Below are 16,970 nucleotides of genomic sequence, written 5' to 3'. Positions count from 1 at the left end.
ATAATATTAAAGAGAATACCAAAAGCTTCTTCTGATACATAAAGTGTAAAAGGGAGGTGAGAGTGGATATCGAACCACTGGAAAATGATACTGTTATAAAACTCTGGTTAGGCCACAACTGGAGTATTGTGCCCGGTTCTGGTCGGCCCACTATTGGAAGGATGTTGAGGCTTTGGAGAAGGTGCAGAAGAGGTTCACCAGCATGCTGACTGATTTAGAGGCAAGTGCTATCACAAGAGTCTGGGTTGTTTTCTCTGCAGCGTCAGAAGCTGAGTGGAGATCTGATAGAGGTTTATAAGATTATAAGGGGCATAGATAGAGTAGGTAGGAAGTATCAGTTTCTACTCTACTATCTATGAGAATCTATAAGATTATTTTATAAACCTCTATCCAATCTCCTCTCTGCTTCCGATGCTGCAGAGTATCGGTTTCCCAGGGTTGAAATGTCAAATACCAGAGGGTAAACATTGAAGTGGGAGGCGATAGGTTCAAGAGGGATGTGAGGGGTTTGTTTTTACTCAGAGCAGTGGAGGCCTGGAAAGTGCTCCCTTGTATGGTGGTGGAGACAAATACATCAGAGATTGTTAAGGGACATTTGAATACACACACGGAGGCATATGCACATGGTGTAGGTAGGAGGGATTAGTATTTGATTTGTTTTTTAGCTGGTTCGCACAACATTGTGGCTCGAATGGCCCATCCTGTCCTGTATACTTATATGTCTATATATCCGGTTAATACATGCGGGCATTTTCACTGTGTTTTGGTGAGACTGAAATTAGAGTTCATAGGTTAACGGTGAAGGGTCAAATATTTAATGGCAATCTGTAGGGGAATATCTTCACTCAGAGGATGGTCCGAGTGCAGAATGAGCTACCATTGGAAGTGGTCCAATTTCAATATTTAAGTGAAGTTTGGACAAGGAAATGCCAGAAGGATATGGAAAACTATGTTCCAGGTGCAGGTTGATGGGATTAGGTAGACTAACAGTCCGAAAGGACTAGCTGGACTGAAATTCCTGTTTCGGTGCTGTAGTAGTGTACGATGACCATTTCAACAAATTGTTGTCTTTTGTACATTGGTTGCTTCTTTATAATTTGTTTGTTTTTTTTGGAATTCCATTCTATTTGTTTAGTTTCCTGCAAACGCTGACAAGAAAATTAATTTCAGGGCAGTATATTTACTTTGACTTTGCTCCAGCTGAGAGTCCCATCATTTTATTTCTCCCCTTCCTGCAATCCCGGTTTCCAGCAGCAGGTGGAGCTGCAAAGATCCCCATCCTCTGGCTGGAAACGGCACTGCAATGAACGAACTTCCAAACATGATCAGCTGAAATGGCGGAGTCCTGAATTCAGGGCAGTAACAACGATGAACAACGGGTTTACGAAGCAACAGAATATCAGATTCATGATAAGACGGTAAAGTAGATGCCGATAAATTCAACAAAATCGACAGCTTCCTTATCCGTCTTCACTTTAAACACATGCAGTACTCAGACCTCACTAATTTCCAATGGACACACACACACACACACACACACACACACACACACACACACACACACACACACACACACACACACACACACACACACACACACACACACACACACACACACACACACACTCACTCTCTCTCTCTCTCTCCTTAAGGGGACCTTTCTTTCCCCAGTTCTACTTTTGCTCTGAATAGAATTCAAAAATTGTTTATGACTCACCTTTACGTTACAGATCAATGAGACAAGTTTGTTCTACACAGAAGTAGGTGCCGTAAGCATGTTGTCAGGGGAGGTGGTGGAAACAGATACAACAACAACACTTCAGTGACATTCAGACAGACACATGAACAGACAGGGAATGGAGGGTTGTGAACCATGTACAGGCAGATGGCATGAGATCGAATTAGCACAATGTTCAGCACAGACTTGTGGGCCGAATGGCCTGTTCCTGTGCTGTATTGTTCAATGTTCTATGTTCAGTTGTGGACGCAGCAGTCAACAACAACAACTGGTATTTAGGTACAGTCGTTGTGTAAATGCAGTAAAGTGTCCCGGGTGCTTACACAGACGTGTTTCTCACTGGATACAAAAACAATGAATACAACAAACTCTGCATACTGTTACAAACACTGGGGACAGTGGAGTAAATACAGTCAACACGGGGTACAGAGGATGCTCTACACAGAGTGCATTCGTTACCGCTCCCCTGTGTAATCCAACAGACTGAAGACCAAAAAATTAAAAGACCCAAAATCGATTTGTGTTTCAAGAAATTGAGAAACAGGAGCAGTTGTGGCCATTCTGCCCCTTGCTCCTGATCTACCCTTCACTCAGAACATGGCTGATCACTGACCTCAGTGCCAATTTCCTGCACCATCCCATCATCACTGTTCCCCTTAAATCCAGAAATCTTTTGCAGAGAATTACAACACACACTGGGTAAGAAAATAATTCCTCATCTCAGTCCTGCTGAGGAGACCTCTGATTGTGAGCCCTGATTGTGAGCCTCTGATTGTGAGCCCTGATTGTGTGACCCCTGGCTCCACACCCCATCATTCCTGCCTCTACCCTGTCAATACCCAGTGAGACTGTGTCTGTGCCAGTGAGACCACCTCTTATTCTTCTAATTACGAGACAGTCTCACTCGGTGTAATCTCCCTGAGGGCACTATGTGAAGGGTAAAACTTCAAAGTAAGAGGGTCAAAGTTGAACCAGGGTTTTTGGACACAATGAGTGGTATCTTCCTGGAATGGGCGGCCAGGATGGGGAGTGGTGGAAGCAGATATGATCGTGATGTTTAAGATGCATTTAAACAGGGACATGAACAGGCATGGACTGGAATGTTTGGGTCATTTTCAGGCAAATCTGATTACTGAGTCTGTGCCTCCCGGTTCCACACCCCATCCAGCAGAAACATCATTTCTGCCTCTACCCTGTGAGACTGTGTCTGTGCCAGTGAGACCACCTCTTATTATTCTAATTATGAGACAGTCTCAGTCAGTGTTACTGAGTCTGTGACCCCTGGTTCCACACCCCATCCAGGGGAAACATCATTCTTGCCTCTACCCTGTCAATACCCAGTGAGACTGTGTCTGTGTCAGTGAGATCACCTCTTGTTATTCTAATTATGAGACAGTCTCAGTCAGTGTTATTTCCCTGAGGACACCACGTGAAGTGTAAAACATTAAAGTAAGAGGGTCAAAGATAAACTGGGATGTTCAAGACTCGAGTGGCATCTTCCTGGAATGCACAACTGGGATGTGGAGTGATGGAGGCAGATACAATTGTAATGTTTAAGAGGCATTTAAACGGGCAGTATAGATCTACATTTAAATCAACTGGGAAAGTGGACAAGGAACAGCAGAAGGAAATCAACTCAGACAAGTGTGGGAATTTAATCCAGTGAATGTCAGGACCGTGGGGAGTGTTGAAGAACAGAGATACTGATGGAAGCAAGTACATATTTGCCGGGGTGAAGATATAGCTAGGCAAAGTGGTGAAGAAGGCATTTGATACCCTTGTCTTCATCAGTCAAGGTATTAAGTGCAACAGTTTTCATGACATGGTGCAATTGTACAAGAGATTGGTGCAAACACACTCGGAGTGTTGGACACAATTCTGGTTACCTGGTGGCAGCAAGGATGACAAGAAGCTGGAAATGGTGCAGAAATATTTCAGTCTGATGTTGTCAGAACTACTCCTTGAGTGATGAGGAGAACCCGGACGAGCCTGGACTGTTTTCCCTGAGGCTGAGGGCTGAGCTTATTGAGGTTTACAAAATGCACAGGTAAGGTGGATGGTTACAGTCCGTTTCTAAGGGTCACGGAGTCTAAACCCTGTGGACAGAGGTTTCAGGTGAGGGGAAAGTGTGGTGTGTTGTGGAATGAGCTGCCAGAGGAAATGGTGGAGGTCAAATTAAAATATTTGAAAGACAATAAATTACAACATCGATACGTGCTTGATAGGGAAGAGGGCAAATGGGACATGTTCATGACAACACCTTGGTTTGCAGAGACATGTTCTGCCACTCCCCATACTGTCTGTCTCTCTACATCTATTTAGGAAGAGCAGGACCTCACAGCACAACAGGTCTGGAAGTGTTCCTGCAGCAGTCTTAGTAATCCCAGTGTACCTGACACCTCTCAATGTCATGTTGCATCAAATTTCCCATCTCACTGAGAAAGTTGTTTGCCTGACAGTATTTCACCACAGGACAGAACATTATACAGTAGGTGCAGGAACATGCCCTTCGGCACAATATTTCTGTGCTGACCGTATATTTATATTTACCCATCTTTTCACCCTCCTGCTCCATGGAGTAAAGGGCAGAACAGGCGCAATGGCCACGCCTGCTCCTGTTTTTTTATTTTCTAAAACCTGTTTACCTTTGCGCCTTGTTCTCCCTTGGCCTATACAGCCTGTCCGATTGCACAGGGGAGCAGTGAGAGCACCAGAGATTCCAGCAGCAGGAGGGGGGTTTAGGAGGCAGCTGCAGACAAGAAGTTCCAATCCACGGCGGAGAAAGGCCGAGCACCCCTCGTAATTGAACCATCTCAGGGATTCTCCGCCAGTCTCTTCCACATCTGCCATCGGTAAGATTCAAGACCCTGGTCGGTGTTGTAGCTTTTGCCCGAGGTGCTACTCCCGATCTGCGCCCTCGCGCCTAACTTTCCTGATGAAGGGTCTCGGCCCGAAACATTGGCTACTCTTTTCTCACGGATGCTGCCTGACCTGCTGAGTTCTTCCAGCGTTGTGTACGTATTCATTGATCCACAGCATCTGCAGTTGTATTTTTGTGACTCGCCTGGACGCTCGCTCCCAGTTTTAAACTCCGCCCACTGACACTGGACGGGCTGCTCCGCCAATGAGAGCCCGCTTTCCCAAAAGTGCTCGCTGATTGGTTGTGAGTGTGTCCGAGAATGGCCTGCTGGCGCCTGGAGGTGTCAGTCTGAATCAGTTCTCAGAATCAAAGGAAGCTCCCTGAAGCTACGTTGTTCATCACCTATCGACGGGAACCCTGCGCTAACGTACCTGGTCACAGTTCTTACAGAACAACAACTACAAGAACATTAGGCATGGACAGCACGGAGAGTCTTGCACTGGATGGACCGAGGCGACAGTCCAGACCATATATGGCTGAATGCCTCATCACCAGATCTCACCAACAGTCACCAAGACCTTGCCTGGCTGGCGGTGAGAGGAGCCCTGCACACCGCACGCTGCCCCGAGATTGATGCAGTGGAGATGAGACGTTCACTCACCTCTTTGCGGACTGTGGGCTCGCGAAAGAGATGTGGAAGAAGATGCAAAGGCCTGTGCCACAGCAGCTGAGTGACACTGATCTTCGGGCAGTTCCCAGGACGCACAGGAACACGGACATCAAGTGCTGCCGTGAGATGACCAATTCGGAGAATGATGCCCGAAATATGATGGTCTGCCATCACATCGAGATGTCCATAGGGTTTCCCAACCTGGGGTCCACTACCCCTCAGTTAATGGTATCGGTCCATGCTATAAAAAAAGGATGGAAGCCCCTGTTGCAGAGGAGTGTAGCAGACTGGCACCTTCCAGGCTGCAGGAGTACGTGCTGAGCGACTCATTGAAGGGATAGGGTTCCCCTGCCACTGGACAGGGAGAGGCCGGGTTGGTTGGGGAGGTCTCTCAATTGTTGTAGTCTTGAACCATCCCAGGGGCCACACGAGCAGAAACGGTCCTAACGGTTTTAATGAATGTAAAAGTACTGCATTGACCATGAATGTATTGCATGGTTTATTATTGAGAATATTTTACTGTGAATAGTTTATTTTCGTGGGAAAAAAAGAATTCAAATTGTGGGCTGTGTCCAGAATGAGGGAGAGCGGACCTTTCATTGGAGCCAGGATGGACATAGGTGAAGTTAGGAAGATTCTTCATTTGAAGAGCTGTGGAGATAAAACTTCGCGGAAAAACTGAATGTTTTCCACCCTGTGACGTATAATATCCAGTCCTGTGCTTTTTCCTGCAGACACAGGTTGGTCATCACCACGGCACCAGTCTCCTCACAGCATGATATTCTCTCCACACTAATTTAGCAGTTGATTTAAATGTTTATTTAACCACCGTTTTACACACCAGTCTGACTTTCTTTAGACCTCAAAAAATTAAAATTGATCTGCTGGAGGAACTGAATAGATCGGGCAGCATCTGTGATGGGAAATGGATAATCTACATTTCGGGTTGAGGCAGGGCAAATGACGGATCTTGACCCGGAAATCTCTCCACAGGTGCTGCCTGACCTGCGCCGTTCCTTTAGTATCTTGTTTCTTACTCGAGATTTCAGCATCTGCAGCTTCTTGTGCGTCTCTTTTCAGAACTTGTCCCTTTCTTTCCAGCCTCAGATTGAACCAGGCTCTTCTCTCCGGCTTCACTAATGTTCCGCTTCTTCTTATGCCCATCACGCTTACTGTGGTACCGGCTGCCAACAGCGCTTGCAAAAATTCCCTGTTCAGGGCCGAAGGTTGATCCTGTGGCTTGTCTTTACACACCATGACTTTGGTTGTCTTGCAGGTGAAGGTCCTTCCTAACCAAGGGATGAGGTCTTTGGAGATTCAGTTCAAATCTTGACAGATAGACCTCAGTATGTGCGGTTGGGAGACTGTAGGTCTGACACGGTGGTCAGCAGCACAGGAGCGCCGCAGGGGACCGTGCTCTCTCTGGTCCTGTTCACCCTGTACACATCAGACTTCCAATATAACTCGGAGTCCTGCCATGTGCAGAAGTTCGCTGATGACACGGCCATAGTGGGGTGTGTCAGGAATGGACAGGAGGAGGAGTATAGGAAACTGATACAGGACTTTGTGATATGGTGCAACTCAAACTACCTGCGTCTCAATATCACCAAGACTAAGGAGATGGTGGTGGACTTTAGGAGATCTAGGCCTCATATGGAGCCAGTGATCATTAATGGAGAATGTGTGGAGCAGGTTAAGACCTACAAGTATCTGGGAGTACAGTTAGACGAGAAGCTAGACTGGACTGCCAACACAGATGCCTTGTGCAGGAAGGCACAGAGTCGACTGTACTTCCTTAGAAGGTTGGCGTCATTTAATGTCTGTAGTGAGATGCTGAAGATGTTCTATAGGTCAGTTGTGGAGAGCGCCCTCTTCTTTGTGGTGGCGTGTTGGGGACGCCTCACGTCTTAATAAGCTGGTAAGGAAGGCGGGCTCTGTCGTGGGCAAAGTACTGGAGAGTATAACATCGGTAGCAGAGCGAAGGGTGCTGAGTAGGCTATGGTCAATTATGGAAAACCCTGAACATCCTCTACATTGCACCATCCAGAGACAGAGAAGCAGTTTCAGCGACAGGTTGCTATCGATGCAATGCTCCTCAGACAGGATGAAGAAATCAATACTCCCCAATGCCATTCAGCTTTACAATTCAACCGCCAGGAGTAAGATATGTTAAAGTGCCGGGGTTCGGACTCAATGTACTTAAGTAAACTACTTAAGAACTTTTTTAAAGCTATTATTAATGCTTTTTGAGGGAGTGATTTAGATGCATATCATATTTTTTACTGAGTTAAGTATTGTATGTAATTAGTTTTGCTACAACAAGTGTATGGGACTTTGGAAAAAATGTTGAATTTCCCCATGGGGATGAATAAAGTATCTATCTATCTAAATATCTGTCACATCGGGGTTTTACGGGATGGGATTGCTGGCCCCATGCCCAACCCTCTTCCTTTCGCATCCGGGCTTGGGATCGACCGTGGCTGAGTTTTTTAGTTATGTTCCCACATGTTTAATGTGTTTCTGATCCCACCTTGTTGTAGAAATTGCAACAATTCCTTCCCACTGAGTACACGCAGTACCCTGAGACGGCAGCGCGTCCAGTGGACAATCGCGGTACTGCAGGGGTTCCACAGCTCGCCGAAAGTTAAGGAACCTGAATCAGGAAGTATCGGGAGTTAAGATGGTTTCGAGAGGCCAGATCGACAGTTTAACGGAGGAGGCAATTTGTCCCATCTGTCTGGATTCCTCCACCGATCCCGTTATCCTGGAGTGTGGACACAATTTCTGCCGCTCCTGTATGATGCAGTTTTGGGAAAGGGAGCAGAGAAACTCCTGCCCAGATCGCACCCTTAAAGTCAATCGGGCCTTAGCAAATCTGTCTGAGAAAGCTCGAAAACTAAACCTGAATCCGACAGGAAAGAAAAATAAACTTCGCTGCGAGAAACCTGAGGACGAACTGAGGCTGTTTTATGAAACCGACGAGAAACTGCTCTGTGTGATCTGCAGAGATGCACGGGAACACAGAGATCACCGCTTCCTGCCAATTAAAGAAGCTGTTGCAGTCGATAGGGTAAAAGAAAATCACCAGATGCTTTTTCATTGCATATTTATTTTCTAACCCGTGGTGTATATGACAATAAACTATCCCGAATCAGCACTGCATCTTTTTTGTCTAATTCCTTCACTCTCTGCTTCCCAGGACCGGGTTAAATCTGCGTTAGACTCTCTCACAGAAAAGAAATGCGAGCTCGAGGACATGGAGCGGCAACAGAAAGAGAAGATTTCCGGAGTTCGGGTGAGGCTTCTTCAGAATTTCTAATGTCGTTGTGTAGTTTTGTTCCCTTTAATGCAGAATTGCAGAGTGACGCAGCTCCAGTGACCTGCGTTAGATCCTGACCGCTGTCTGCGTGTTCTAGCTGAGACCACGATGGACCAACATTGCCTAGAAATCCTGACTGAATGTTTAATTCGCTACTGTAATTAACCCTGTGGAGTTGGGTGGTCTGTGAATCAGGTGAGAGTTAGTGGGTCAGTGAGGAAAACTCGGCTTCAGGGAAACGTGAGGGAATGGGATTGAAGATCTGAGAAAAAGCATAGAATCAATGGGCTGAATGGTCACCTTCCATGTTCTAAGTAAAGACTTTATGGCCATATATTAAACTGGCCTCTCCTCTCGTTTTTCAATAACAGTCACACAACGTTCAGTCCCCCATCACATCCCAGTCTGCTGATTGTCACCAAGAAAGAGCAACGCTTACTCAGAGATTTCAGGGAAGAAGAGGCGAGGATTCTAAATCCAATGGAGAAAAATCTTCGGGAGATTCAAGACAATTTCTGTGAATCCTACTTATAATATCCCCTGATATTATCCCCTGATATCCCCTGAGGTCTTTCAGTCCATTCTTTCCTATTAATTTCCCTCGTCCCATCTACTCACCACACCCAGCAACAGTGCTCCGAACTCCATGGACCCTCGTCTTCATGCAGCTTCCCCATTACATTCAATCTCTTCTGTTCCACTTCAGCCACTCCAGTGGCAGTGAGTTCCACATTCCCTTCACTACATTTCAAGCAGAGATACGTTCTCCACCCACACCCAATCAAATCCACCAATATTCATAAACTTCTCCATCTGATCCTCCCTGATTAAAATGCACAGCCTGTCCAGTCTTTCCCGTCAGTTCCATCCTCTCAGTTATGGTATAATCTTCATAAACATTCCTTGTACTTTCTCCCAGAGTTCTGTGTCCCTTGTTGGTATATCCCTTTCTTTGTGTGTGTCAAGGAAATGGCAATTTTCATCAACTGGTAATAAATTTGCTCAAGTTCCATCTGTAGGGATACAGTTAGTCAGCCAATTGAGATCTGTGTTTTGCTTATTTCAGGAGGAAGCTCATCAGAAGAGGAGGTAGGACATGGTCTTTACTGAAACTCTGTATGGATTTGTAAAATAGTTCAAATATCTCTGATGCTCAGTTTATAACCAGCTGTGTAATATTTACAGTGTTAGTGAAGATGACAAGTCCCTGTCAATGACACATGGCTCGCTACCTGTTGAAAATTTTAATCACCCCTTTTTGTTGAACACAACATTGAAAGAAATGTCTGATACAAGTAAGCAAGGTAAACATTTACAGTTTCCATTCTCTTTGTTTGTGAACAATTTTAAGTGATACTTACAAAGTTACTACCGGTAATCATTCCATCTATATTCTCTTCCATTGAACTGATCCCCGTGGTACACCACCGGTCACAGTGCTCCCGTCTGGACAACACCCTCTGGCTCCTACCCCCAGGCAATTTTGCATCCAATTAAATAGCTCTCCTGAATGCAGTGTGATCAGAACTTCTCTATGAGCCTTCTGCATGGAATCTTGTCAAAGGCCTGCTGAACTTTATGTAGGCAATATATATTGCACTATTCTCAATAGTCCTTTCTGTCAGCTCATCAAAGAACAACTCAATCAAATTCATGAGACTATTTCCCAGGGATAAAACAATGTTGACTATCCTGAGTCAGCCCATGCCTTTCCAAATGCTGGTAAATCTGTCTCTCATTATCCATTCCAGTAATTAACTGATGCTGGGCTCAGCGGCCTGGAGCTCCCTGGCTTGTCCTTCCAGTCCTTCTTAACTCAAGACACCACCTGAGCCACCCTCCAGTCTTCCAGCAGCTCACCTGGGGTGAAATGTCCAAGAACATATATCTGCCAGGGCCCCTGCAATTCCTTCTCTGGTCTTAATGTCATGGGTCCGGTTGGCCGTTCCCCTTTAACACTTCTTTCTCCATGATTATGCCCCAATTTCAATCATTTGATCTCCATTTGCTGCTAGTTTACCCAAATACCGTACACCTGGTTTTCATCAGAGACTGGGAAATAAATATGATGGCGACACTATCACAGGTTGCCAGTTTGTTGGTCTATTCTCATGTGATACTTCATTCCCTTGTCCAATTGGAACCATTAGTTCTAAGTTCCGCTCTAGTTTCTAAATAGTCCCTGTAAATCCCGTCTCCTTGTCAAGATTCCTCCGGTTTCCTGTTCTACGTTCAGGTCTACGCCAGCCTCCCCAACTCAATCGACGTGTCCTGCACTTGGGTCCTCCTAAGTCACCCCTTGCAACACTTAATGTACTCAGAGATACGCAGTCACTGTCCGGGGTTCATCTAACACTTCCAGCATCTTTGCTTTTGTACTGTGATAAGTTCCAAGATATTACTGTTCATTTTCCTTAACTCCTTAGCTTCCAAGACCCTCTTCCTGGGAAACACAGATGAGAAATATTCATTTGAAACCTCCCCCATTTCCTTTTATCGATGACCACATTGATCCTTAGGGTGACTTGTTCGGGTCAGGGTGTCATACATTCGGCAATGTCCATGCTGACTGTGCTGCCCAGTGAGCAGGTGCCGCCACGCCTGGTCAACAGCCCTATAAAATACTTCCGTCTAAGTACTTATCCACTGTAGATTCTTTTAAACATTGCTTATTTCTAGCAGCTCGTTCCAAACATGCACCACCCTTCATGTGAAGACATTCCTCATGTCACTTTTAAATCCATAAGGCCATAAGACATAGGAACAGAATTAGGCCATTCAGCCCATTGAATCTGCCCCGCCATCCCACTCAACCCCATACACCTGCCTTCTTGCCATAACATTTGATGCCCTGACCAATCAGGAAACTTTGCTTTAAATACACCCATAGTCTTGGCCTCCATAGCTGCCTGTGGCAGAGCAGTCCACTGATTCACTATTCTCTGGTTAAACAATTCCTCCTTACCTCTGTTTTGAAGGGTTACCCCTCAATTTTGAGGCTGTGCACTCTAGTTTTGGACACACCCACCATAGGATGTATCCTCTCCATCTCCACCTTATCTAGTCCTTTCAACATGATAATCCCTTCATTCCTTGTGTTCCTTTGGACAGGAACTGGCCGAAGTTGATTGGAAGGAAACACTATCAGGGATGATTCAAATTTCAAAGTTCAAATTAAATTCATTAAAGTACATATATGTTACCATATACAACCCTGAGATTCATTTCCTTGCAGGCATGCTCAATAAATCCAATAACCATAATAGACTCAATGAACAGGGTGTATGACCAGTGTGGAAAAGACAACAAACTGTGCAAATACTAGAAGAAAGGGAAAAAGAAATATTAATAATTAATAAGCAATAAATATCAAGAACTTGAGAAGGCTCCTGAAAGTGGGTTCATAGATTAAAGTTGGGTGAGGTTATCCCTTCTGGTTTAAGAGCCTGATGGTTGAGGAGTAATAATTGTTCCTGAACCCAGTGGTGTGGGCCCTATGGCTCATGTACTTTCTTCTTGATGGCAGCATTAAGCTGAGAGCATGACCTGGGTGGTGAGAGTGCCCGATGATAGCCACTGCTTTCCTGTAATGGCTAGAGTTGTGGGGAGAAATTCAGAAGGCACAAGATAGATACATCTCAAATAGGAAGAAGTATTCTAAAGGGAGGATGAAGCAGGGAGTCTGCAGAAGGCCTTAGACAGATTAGGAGAATAGGCAAAGAAGTGGCAGATGGAATATAGCTCAGGGAAGTGTACGGTCATGTACATTGGTAGAAGGAATAAAGGTACAGACTATTTTCTAAATGTGGAAGAAATCAAAAATCAGAGGTGCAAAGGGACTTGGGAATCCTTGTGCACAATTCTCTGAAGTTTAACTTACAGGTTGAGTCTGTGGTGAGGAAGGCAAAGCATAAATTTCCAGAGGACTAGTATATAAGAGTGAGGATGTGATAGAGAGACGTTATAAGGCATTGGTCAGACTACTTTTGGAGTATTGTGAGCAGTTGGATGGCAAAGTGGAACAAAGGAACAAAGGAGGTATAAGGCTTCCCTCTGCTATCCTGCGGTTCACCCTGCTTAGCCCCCACCTCCTCCCCCCACCAATCAGGGTCAAGTGAAGCATGGGAGTAGGTGGTGGATGGTCATATGAAAAGCTGGTGCATATACAAGCCCTGATTATGTGACCACTATCGCCAGGCAGACAATCTCTGAAGAGTATTGATAATTTTTGGGTCACCCATCTTGCACAAATATTGCCCAGAAGAAGGCACCGGTAAACTTCTGTAGAAACTTCTGTGGAAAAATTTGCCAAGGACAATCCTGGTCAACAATTGAAGAATCAGGTGGGATCTCATTGAAACCTATTTAATAGTGAAAAGCCGAGATAGAGTGGATGTGGAGAGGAAGATTCTTATAGTGGAGGTGTCCAAGATCAGAGGACACAGCAACAGAACAGAGGGGATTCCTTTTAGAATAGAGATGAAGACGAATTTCTTCAGCCAGATGGTGGTGAATCTGTGGAATTCATTGCCACAGATGTTTGTGGAGGCCAAGTCATTGAGTATATTTAAAGTGGGAGTTGATAGGTTTTGATTAGTCAGGTTGTCAAAGGTTATGGAAAGAAGGCAGGGGAGGGGTGTAGAGAGGGATAATAAATCTGCCAATGTGGAATGTCAGAAATGACTCAATGGGCCAAATGGCCTAATTCTGCTATGATGTCTTATAGCATAATGGTCGTCACCCTATTTCTGCCCCTCATGATCAGGTCACTCCTCAATCTCCAATGTTGTAGGGAGTAAAACCCTACTCTACTCAACCACTCCATGTAATTCAGGCCCCTGAGTCCAGGCAACATCATGATAATTTTTTTTTCTGTACTCTTTCTAGATTAATAACATATTTCCCATAACAAGGTGAACAAAACTGTGCACAGTAAGTGATGTTGTGGTAGATCTGAGTCTACTCCTCCCCGATCTGGGGCGACCAGCCTGCTATCCTTCACCCCTCCTCAGTCCACAGTCACCTCAGACTCATGTCTCATCACTTACTCCCCTTCTCCTCTCTACACTGGCAATCTCCACTCCCCACTCTATTATTGGAAATAATTAAGGTGGAGTTTGAGAAAATTTTGGAAGATCGAAGGATAGAAGTTTTCAGGGAACTGGCTTAGAAAGGGAATTGATGCCAGCATCGATCAGTCTCTGTCACATTGAATGAAGGGCCTGTTCCTGTGCTGTACTGTTCCATGTTCTCTGTTCCCTGTTCAGAAGAATGAGAGGAGATCTTAGGGAAACACAAGATTCTTTCAGGCCTCAAAAAGGAGGATATTTCCCCTGCATAACACACACAAAATGCTGGCGGAACTCAGCAGGTCAGGCAGCATCTATGGAGAGGAGTGAACAGTTGTCATTTCCAGCTGACACACTTCTTCAGTCTGCGGAATCGAAGGTCGGGGGGGTCACTGTCTCAGGATGGGTGAACCCTCAGAGGGTACCTTTAGAATTCTCTGCATCGGAGTCTGTGGAGGCTCAGTCATTCAGTCCATTTAATATCACAGAGTCATTGTCTAACAGCACAGAAACAGGCCCTTCGACCCATCACCTCTGTGCTGATTTATTTACTATTTATCCATCTGCACGTGCCACTGATCATCAAAAGGCAAGTCTCCTTTTGTGCCTTGCCTATTGAAATGCCCGTCCAAATGTCTCTGCGGCATAGTTGACTGGAGGCCTGTGAACTGCAGGTGTTGCTGCTGCATTTGTGGTTGTTTGACATTCATATTAATGATTTGGATGAGAATGTAGGTGACAAAGTCAGTTTCATGGATGACACTAAAATTCATAGCATAGTGGACAGTGAAGCGGTTTATCTAAGTTTACAATAAGCACTTGATCAACTGGGGCAGCGGGCCGAGGAATGGCAGGTGGAGTTTAATTCAGAGGAACGTGGGGTGTGGCATTTTATGCAGACAAACCAGGTCAGGAATTAAACAGCAATTGATGGGACTGTGGAGAGTGTTGTAGAACAGAGAGAGACAGGGTTCATTGGTCAGAATACTGAGTACAGGAGCTGGGACTTCCTGTTAGGTGTGTATAAGATGTTGGTCTGGCCACGTTTGGAGCACTGGTCTCCTTGCTATAGGAGGGATGACATTCAACCGGAGAGGGTGCAACGCTGATTTATGAGGATGTGACTGGGGCTGGAGGACATGGAATAGAAGCAGAGGTGGGATAGGCTTGGACTTTCTCCCTGTAGCTGAGGGGGCTGTCAGCGGAATCTGTAGGGATCTTGGCTGGTATGTAGATAAGAAAAGTATAAAGGAATAATGGGCAAATGGGATGAGCTCATTAAAGCAAGTTCGCTGGCATGAACATGTTGGGTTAAAGAACCTCCTGTTTAAATCCCTCTAGTGTTCACTCACCCCTACACACCAAATTCAGTTGTTGTTCCGCCCCTTCCCCACACCCGTTTCTACTGGCTATCACCAGTTTTTCTATTCTTGACTATGGAGAAGCCTCCATGGCCAAATCAGCCATGATCTTATTGAATGGCAGAGCAGGTTCGATGGGCTGGATGGTCAACTCCTGCTCCTATTTCTTATGTTCTTCAGAATCAGAATCAGGGTTATTATCACCAGCATGTAAACGTCGTGAAATTTGTTAACTTAGCAGCAGATTAATGCAATACATAACATAGAATAAAAATAATAAATAAATAAGTAATAAATAATATGTATATTGAATGGATTAAAATTATGCAAAAAACAGAAAATATATATATTAAGAAAAAGTGAGGTCGTGTTCACAGGTTCAATGTCCATTTAGGAATCGGATACCAGAGGGGAAGAAGCTGTTCCTGAATCGCTGAGTGTGTGCCTTCAGGCTTCTGTACCTCCTGCGTGATTGCAGCTGTGAGGAAGGGCATTAATAATGGACACTGCCTTTCTGAAACACCGCTCCTTAAAGATGTCCCAGGTACTTTGTAGGCTAGTACCCAAGATGGAGCCGACTAAATTTACAATCCTCTGCAGCTTCTTTCGGTCCTGTGCAGTAGCCCCTCCATACCAGACAATGACGCAGTCTGTCAGAGTGCTCTCCACGGTACAACTATAGAAGTTTTTGAGTGTGTTTGTTGACACACCAAATCTTTTCAAACTCCTAATAAATATAGTCACTGTCTTGCCTTCTTTATAACTGTATCGACATGTTGAGACCAGGATAGATCCTCAGAGATCTTGACACCCAGGAACCTGAAACTGCTCACTCTGTCAACTTCTGATCCTTCTATGAGGATTGGTATGTGTTCCTTGTTCTTATGACCTGAAATATCAACTGTTTATCTCACTTCACACAGAGCACTTGACCCGCTGATTTCCTCCAGCACTTTGTGTGATTTTCAGGAACACTTTACTCTGCATCCTGAGTCTCCCCCACCCCCCCAATCCCTGGGGACCCTCTAATTCTCTGCTTCTCTTCCCCACCCCCACCAGTCTCTGTCACCCTGGATGTGGAAACAGCGCATCCCGAGCTCGAGCTGTCTGAAGACCGGAAGAGTGTGAGATGGACCGGGACCTGGAGGGATCTCCCTGACACCGGGAAGAGGTTCACAGTCTGGGAATGTGTGCTGGGATCGGAGGGATTCACATCGGGGAGACATTACTGGGAGGTGGAGGTGGAGGGGAATCTGTACTGGTGTCTGGGAGTTGCCGCAGAGTCTGTGGAAAGGGAGAGTCATGTTGGACTGAGACCAAAGACTGGATTCTGGATCATCACAGGGGTAAATCACGTGATCAGTGTTCCCCCCTCCTCTGAATCCTGTCTTCCTGCTGGTCCCATCCCCGGGAGGATGGGAGTTTATCTCAGTTATGAGTCTGGGACAGTCTCATTTTACAATGCAGTGACCAAGTCCCATCTCCACACCTTCACTGGGAATAAATTCACAGAGAAACTTTATCCTTTCTTCTGGACATGGCATAAAAACCGGTGGCTGAGAATATGCTCTGGTCCTGCTCCAGGTCTGTAAATGGGTCAGGTCCTGGAACTGGCGTCAGGAATAAGCCAGTGTAAATATAAATGTGCGGAGAGTGAAATAAACATGATTTGAGAATTATCGATCCATTTGTTTTACATTGTTCACCGCATCCGTCAAAGGAACAGAAACACTGCGGATTCAGCAGCAGCCGTGGGCGGCGGGTCCTGAGCTCGCCGGGACCTAAAGTGCACTCACACTGAGACAGGTAACATGGTACAAGTGGTGGTGGGCTGACTGGGAGAGGGAAGTCAAGGTGAATCTTGGACAGGTGCGAAGTGGTGGTGGGCACAGGTGAGGTGCAGGAGAGTCTCAGCGGGTCAGGCAGCAACTAAAGCTGGAATTGAATAATTGA

At 45.5% G+C, this 16,970-nt stretch overlaps 1 protein-coding gene across 1 annotated transcript; it reads left to right on the top strand.

Moving 5' to 3' along the window:
- The first annotated feature begins 4,489 nt into the window (after positions 1-4,489).
- On the top strand, positions 4,490-16,693 carry LOC140719496 (E3 ubiquitin-protein ligase TRIM39-like). The gene is made up of 6 exons (XM_073034217.1): positions 4,490-4,590; positions 7,809-8,338; positions 8,468-8,563; positions 9,654-9,676; positions 9,773-9,891; positions 16,077-16,693. Exons 2-6 carry the CDS (start codon positions 7,949-7,951, stop codon positions 16,607-16,609), a joined length of 1,161 nt encoding a protein of 386 aa, XP_072890318.1. The 5' UTR covers positions 4,490-4,590; positions 7,809-7,948; the 3' UTR covers positions 16,610-16,693.
- Positions 16,694-16,970: the final 277 nt, after the last annotated feature.

This window comes from Hemitrygon akajei, chromosome 2 (genome assembly GCF_048418815.1).
Source record: "Hemitrygon akajei chromosome 2, sHemAka1.3, whole genome shotgun sequence".
In the NCBI taxonomy this organism is placed as follows: domain Eukaryota; kingdom Metazoa; phylum Chordata; class Chondrichthyes; order Myliobatiformes; family Dasyatidae; genus Hemitrygon; species Hemitrygon akajei.
The sequence above is the reverse complement of the archived record's forward strand: the minus strand, read 5'-3'. Positions and strand labels throughout refer to the sequence as shown.